Genomic DNA, 6,343 nt, shown 5'->3' with positions numbered 1-6,343 from the left:
AACTTGTCACTATTTAATGTGGTGAGCTAACACAAGTAAAAGTGGTTTGCAATTTTAGAGCCTTAAACAACTGAGGAGGTGTTCACGTTAGTGTGAAGGTATAGCTACGGCTAAAGGTTCTGGGAAAATCTCACAGCAGAACCAAAACAGATGGGAAACACTGCAGATGCTGCTTTAAACTGAATATCTAAAACCCAATAGTATTAAAATAGAAATGGAGTGCAAATTGGGGTGAAAAACTGCCTTTTCTACAAATATTGTTTCACGTAGGTTTCTGCCAGAAGCAATCTCATCAATGTTAATTTTTTAAATAGGCATGTGTTTTCTGATTGACTTAAGGGAAAATAAGTTAAAACAACATACACAACATAGTTATAAGATTTAAACTCTTAACTGAAACTAGAAAAGACTTATTTAACACGATGGTGAATAATGTAGCTGTATTTAACATAATTTACTTTCATTCATTACCAAAACTATTCCAAATTAGTGGTCAGCAAAAGGCAAATTTGCACAATTTTCCCTTCAGAAAAGCAGAAAACTACACAGTGTTGTTAATAAGTTCAGAAACATACAATTCCAAATTACCTAAATTACTGATAACTCAATTTCTCCATGTTTCCAAGTTTTTGGTCAAATGGTTCATTTATCAATTGTGTTAAACAATGTAATCATATCACACTTATTTTAGAATTTTCTAAAATACGACACTTTACATTGTATTTGCATGCTACTAAAACAGTTGCTTAAACAAAATGTCTATTGACATTTGAGGCCATCATTATCATAGTTTCTTCAATTGGTTTTTAACTCAATTGAATTTGGTTCTGGGGTTCTTAAGTAAAGCCTTGATTTCAGTTGGTGGATTAAACTTTCTTTTTTGATGATGGCAAAATTCCAAATAAAAAATAAATTTCAGTTTACATTTAAAAGTAATTTGCTTCTGAACTTCTTTTAATTTGAATGTCATTAAATTAAATGTGCTTAATTCACATCATTTGTGCATATATTTCTTGCATACTGATTTATTTTAAAATAATTTTTTAAAGTTATAAATGGTTAATACCATAGTAGGTTGCAGTTTTATGAACCAAATAAAGCATGCAGCAGCAGTTCACATTCTAAAAGCTTACATAATCTAATACATTTCTTCATTGTCAAACTTGTATTTCTGAGCATTTATTAGCTTATTTTTCAGTATAAACATGAAATGTTTTCCTACACTTGGACAATAATATCACATTATTGTGACTTCCTGGCTTCTATTTGGATAATGGCATAAATATTTTTTCTAAAGTAATTGGAACACAGATTTGCACTGACAATAAGGAACAGTCTTTAGAGTCTATACTTTTATCAAGCTTTTAAAATTTCCAGGTTCAATTACCTAAAAACTAAGAAAGTGATTTGTCATCAAATGACTTCATTCTGCTTTTTAAAATTGTAAATATTGTATTTTTAGATAAATACCATATATTTTATCTTTCTCTTAACCACCACAAAGTTATAAGAAAACTATCTTCAACACCTTATCTGCTTAGATACAAAATTTCATACATTTAACCTATTTTCTCTCTTAACAACAAAGTTAAAGTTATAAGGAAATTTTATCTTCAACACTTCACCTGTTCGGATGCTAAATGATCGTAGCTGTCAATAATAGCTAGTAGAGTCACTTCAAAATTGCCAGTTTTCTTTCTCTACCAAGGGCATTTTCTTTCACATGAGAGAATCGTTTCAAAATTCCCAAAGAAAGCCCTTGGTCTTTTCACCCTCTAACGAGGACTCCTCTTTCCCTATCATCTGCCAAAAAACCTTTTCTGGCTCTGAAGTCAATCCCAGGGTATGGTTCAGATGTGAGAGTTTCTGTAACTCTTCACAGAAATTATTCTCATCTATCTTGATGTATATTAAGATTACACATTTAAATGCATATTAATGTTACTGTGTAGCAACTTTCTTATTACTATTGCTTGCAAAACTGTCACAGCCTTGAGAATTTAGCCAGCCCAAACTGCCCTTCCCAGGTAAAGAACCCTAAAGACTCACATTCCATTTTGTCATTAAATAGTTCCAAAATCTCTAATGAGAGTAACAGCTTCTAAGGCATAGTCCCACAATGATTTTAATAGTTACCACCTTGTCCCAAGTTACAAAGTAAAAATGCTATTTCTTAGGAGTATAAAAGTAATTTTCATCTCAACTATGTTGCTGGTTGAGTTTTACTTAATACAGTAAGTCTCAAGCAGAACGCTCCTGGTTTTTAAGAACTTACCCTCAGTTTGACTTCAAACGAAAGGCAAGGTAACAGCAGTGTGTAAACTGTGAAATCCTATCAATTTATATACATTTCTACTACCATGAAAAAATTATTCAGTTCCATTGAAATTTGGCATTAATGATGCCAGCCAGTTTAACATAGTAACAAAATTGAGAACAATTTCTTTTCTTTGCTAGTTCTAAATCAGATGATTAAGGTTTTGGTTTCAGGTTAAAAACTCACATATTAGAAAACATCCAGGAGTCAGCTGAGTTGAAAAAACACTTGTAAACTTCACATTTAAAACTTCACATTTTAGAGACAGGTGAGAAACCTAGATATGAGTATTCCTGGCTCCTCCCTGAGAAAATCTTAGTCTACCGCAGTGATTGAAAAAATAAAGTCCCAAGACACAAAATGGAACTAAACTTCCAGGCCTAAACAGAAATCCCTAAGAGGCTATTGTGAAACAAGACTGGTAAGATTGCCACGGCAAAAGGATTAAGAAGAAAACAAGCAAGACAAGGTTGTGTATCATGACGGGGCTGAAATACAGAAGAGCCGCTTCTTTCCCAAGCAAAGACCAACCTGAACAAGGGCCCCTAGTTTCTCTGTAACTCTCCAAAATCTCATCTGTGAACAGATCCTCGAGTTAGTAGTACCCCTGCAGACAGCGGCACAGCCGGCTGCCAGGAGGAAGCGCAGCTCGCCTGTGACCTCTCAGAGTACCAACAAATGGAAAGCCACAGGCAATTCGCCAGATAAAAAGATCGTGTATTGTACGTGCAGCAGGTATCAACTTTTAAGAGAAGCCCGACAGTCTCTGGTCAAGTCCTAAGGCCGCGTGAGAAACTCAAGGTGGGACTGGAAAACCTTGCCCTAATCTGTTTACCACAAAACTGACCCTGCCCTCCTACTTTCTGCATCTTTGCCCCCGACACACTTGCCCAGAACCTTCCAAACCAAAGAAGCCTCCGACAGAGACAACCTACAGGAGCCTTCAAATTCCCGGTGAAACCTGACAGCTTTGTAAAGCCTCCCGGAAGGAGAAAAGATCAAATGAGACCGGCTCAGCGGGGTCTTCCCGAGGTGACCCCGGAGTTAACGTATTTATTTTCACGCTGCAACTGCTGATTGCTTTACAGAGACATTTCATGCTGTAGCTCTGCATGGAGCTGAGGACAAAAGTAACATTTTAATTAATGTTATAATTATTATAATTATTCTTTAAGAAAGCTATTAAATAACCTGTACAAAGCCCGGCCCAGTCCTAGCAAAAAACCCAGCACTATTTCAAATCCCTCAAGGTTCTTCCGCTTTGATTTCAGCAGCGTTTCCTATATACAAAGGTCAGCCCAGGGTAGTCCCCCCAAACTGTAGGTCTCCCAGATGGTGGGAATGGTTCAGAGCCTGAAACTGCTCTTTCGTGACGCAGAGCTCTCAACCCTACCTCCCCTGATCTTCCTGGGCACACGGTCCCTGTCCGCAGGCCGGCCAGGGTGCTGGAGGCCTGGCGTCGCTTTTGGGAGGCGGGCAAACAGGAAGGGGCAAGTAAGTGCCTCTGTTGGGTCTCCTCTCGGCCGGCTGCCCACAGGCCACCGGAACCTCTCCGAAGAGGTGCTGGGTAGGGAGCCCGAGGCGGGAGAGGCATCGAGTCGCCCCCGGGTGGGCTTACAGGTCCCGCGGGTCCTCCCGCTTGACTCCGGCCTCAGCAACTTTGAGCTTCTTATTCTGGTGCGTCTTGACGTGCTTGGCGAGGTGGTCGCTGCGCATGAAGCGCTTGCCGCACTCGGGACAAGCGAAGCGCTTCTCGCCCGTGTGAGTCCGCAGGTGCCGCTGCAGCTCGTCCGAGCGCGTGAAGCTCTTGCCACAGAAGAGCCAGTTGCACACGAAGGGCCGCTCGCCCGTGTGCCAGCGCAGGTGCGCCTTCAGGTGCGACGTCTTGCCGTACACCTTGCCGCAGCCTGGCACGTGGCACACGTGCTGCTTCTTCTTGCCCGGCTCTGCCTCCGGGGCGCCGCCCGCCGCCTGGCAGTTGGGGCAGCGGCAGCGACGGCACCTCCTGGCCGTGGCCGCCAGGGGGGCCTTGGTTTGCAGCAGCGCAGCGATCTGGCTCTGGTATTGCGCGAAGTCCGACGGGCCCAACACCAGGCCCCGCTGCAGCGCGGCGGCGGCGGCGGCGGCAGCGGCGGCCGCTGAGGCCGGGAAGCGGGGCGCGTGGGGGCCCCCCGCACAGGCGCCGGAGAGGCTGCCCCCCGGAACCCCCGAGGTTCCCGGACCGGTGCCGGTCTGCGGGATACTCCACCACGGGAGGTCGTCGGGGGCCGAGTTGGGGGACAGCTGGCGGCACGTGGGCGGCGGAGGCGGCGGGGGCGGCGGCAGCAAGTTGGAGTAGCCGGGCGGCAGCGCGGCCTGGGCCGCGTAGGGCACGTAGGCGGGCGCGCAGCTGGCGGGCAGCGCCGCCATGCTCGAGGGCAGCATCTTCACCGGTGAGAACTCGTAGGGGTACGAGGGGTCTGCAGGGGGTGTAAGCGGCAGCTCATGCGCCGCCCCGAAGGACGGCTGCAGGTGCGTTTTCTGCGGCGTCAGCCCCAGGCTGGGGTGCGGGGATGGCAGCGTGCCGGGCGAGTGCGCCGGCATGTCGGCGGTCCACGGGTGAAAGAGCCTGGAGGGCGAGCCCAGCGCGGGGTCGTAGGACACCTGCAGGAAGTCCGGGGGCGCCGTAGCGCCCGGCTGGCCAATCCGGCTACAGGTGGTGGCTAGCAGCGCCAGGGGCGAATGCTTGCCCAGGTCCGGGGAGGCGCTGGGGGTGCGGTCCTGCATAGGCGGCGGCAGGGGAGGGCGGAGAAGAGACAAAAGGTTAGCGCTCCAAGCGCGGTCTCCGGGCCGGTCCGCCACACCCACGCCGGCTATTATACCGCCGCCCCTCCCCCGCCACCGCACACCACGCACGCACCCACCAGTCCCGGGAAACTTTTGGTGCTTGCGCTACCTGGACGCGGAGCGCGGGAGCGCTTCCTGTGAAACTACTTGGTGCAAAGAGACGCCATCTAGCCTCAGAGGAAGGCAGGCACAAAGTGGGAGGGGAGAGAGATCCGACGTGCCACTCCCGGCTCCGCGGCCAGAAAGGGTCTGGAAACACCCACAGTCCCGCTGCCCATCCGCCTTCCCTCCCACCTTTTAAGCTCTCATTTCCACGCTACTCTCGCGCTCCTCCTCCGCCCGCCCCAGGAGGGCCCAGCGGGGTGAGCTGGGACCGGTTCTCAGCCAGACGCGCACCTCCGAACAACCCCCGGATACGCGCGTCCCTCTCCCAAAGGCCACACTCTTTTGACACCAGGGTTCAGTGTGAAGTTGGTGTGGGCACCCCTAGGTCTCACTCCATTGGCATCCACCGTGCGGGATTCCCTTTGAAATTCAGGGTGCACAGAATATCAGGAAAGATCCAGACATGACCCTTCCCACCTTTCCCTCGCCCCCTCCGAGCCCAGCCCTGACCTGGAGGAAGGCCTGCAGCGAGTCGTTCCGGAGGACGGCCACGGCGGCCATGCCTATGGCTTGCGGGCCGTTGGCTGAGGTGCAGGGCGCTGCTGAGGCATGGAGACCCGAAGGCGAGGACGAAGGGCCGCCTTAGCGTCCCTCCCGGGCGCCCTCTCTGCGCGCCAGGGCCCTCCCCGCCCGCGCCCCTCGCCGCAACCCGCTCGCTCGCCCCGCGAGCGGTCTGAGCGCTTCAGGCTCACCTCCAAGAATTTGATAAGGACTTTGCTGGGCCGCCAGCCAGTCAGAGGGAAGATTTATGGCTTTGAAGTTTGCCGCTACCCAATCATCAAAGAATAGCGGCTCTTTCAGAAGCGAAAGCAAATCCTTTGAATCCACAAAGCTCCTATGGTGTGTTTGTTGGTCTGGATAAAAGAACTGATTATTAGGGGGGATGGGAAGGGAGGAGATAAAGGCGGGACAATTAATGAAGTAATCACTATGTGGGAAATGTATATACACAAATAATTGGATTTTCCTGATCAAAGGGGGCCTTGCCGCCTGGAGACCCGCGCTTGGGTTGCTTGAGACACTCTATCCCCCTCT

The 6,343-nt window shown here is 48.7% G+C and overlaps 1 protein-coding gene across 1 annotated transcript; it reads right to left on the bottom strand.

Annotated features, from left to right (window-relative positions):
* Positions 1-3,931: 3,931 nt before the first annotated feature.
* SP5 (Sp5 transcription factor) lies at positions 3,932-5,809 on the bottom strand. The gene is made up of 2 exons (XM_060107366.1): positions 5,759-5,809; positions 3,932-5,077 (listed from the first exon to the last, which is right to left on the bottom strand). The coding sequence occupies exons 1-2, from the start codon at positions 5,807-5,809 to the stop codon at positions 3,932-3,934; spliced, it is 1,197 nt and encodes a 398-aa protein (XP_059963349.1).
* Positions 5,810-6,343: the final 534 nt, after the last annotated feature.

This window comes from Mesoplodon densirostris, chromosome 8, assembly GCF_025265405.1.
Source record: "Mesoplodon densirostris isolate mMesDen1 chromosome 8, mMesDen1 primary haplotype, whole genome shotgun sequence".
Taxonomy (NCBI): Eukaryota; Metazoa; Chordata; class Mammalia; order Artiodactyla; family Ziphiidae; genus Mesoplodon; species Mesoplodon densirostris.
This window is presented reverse-complemented; position numbering and strand designations above follow the sequence as displayed.

Bases quoted from the DNA above. Each gene is read 5' to 3' on its own strand.
- SP5 (XM_060107366.1), bottom strand. From the start codon at position 5,809: ATGGCCGCCGTGGCCGTCCTCCGGAACGACTCGCTGCAGGCCTTCCTC. The intron at 5,078-5,758 runs GTCAGGGCTGGG...CCGCCTATGCAG, and splicing joins CGCTGCAGGCCTTCCTCCAG to GACCGCACCCCCAGCGCCTC.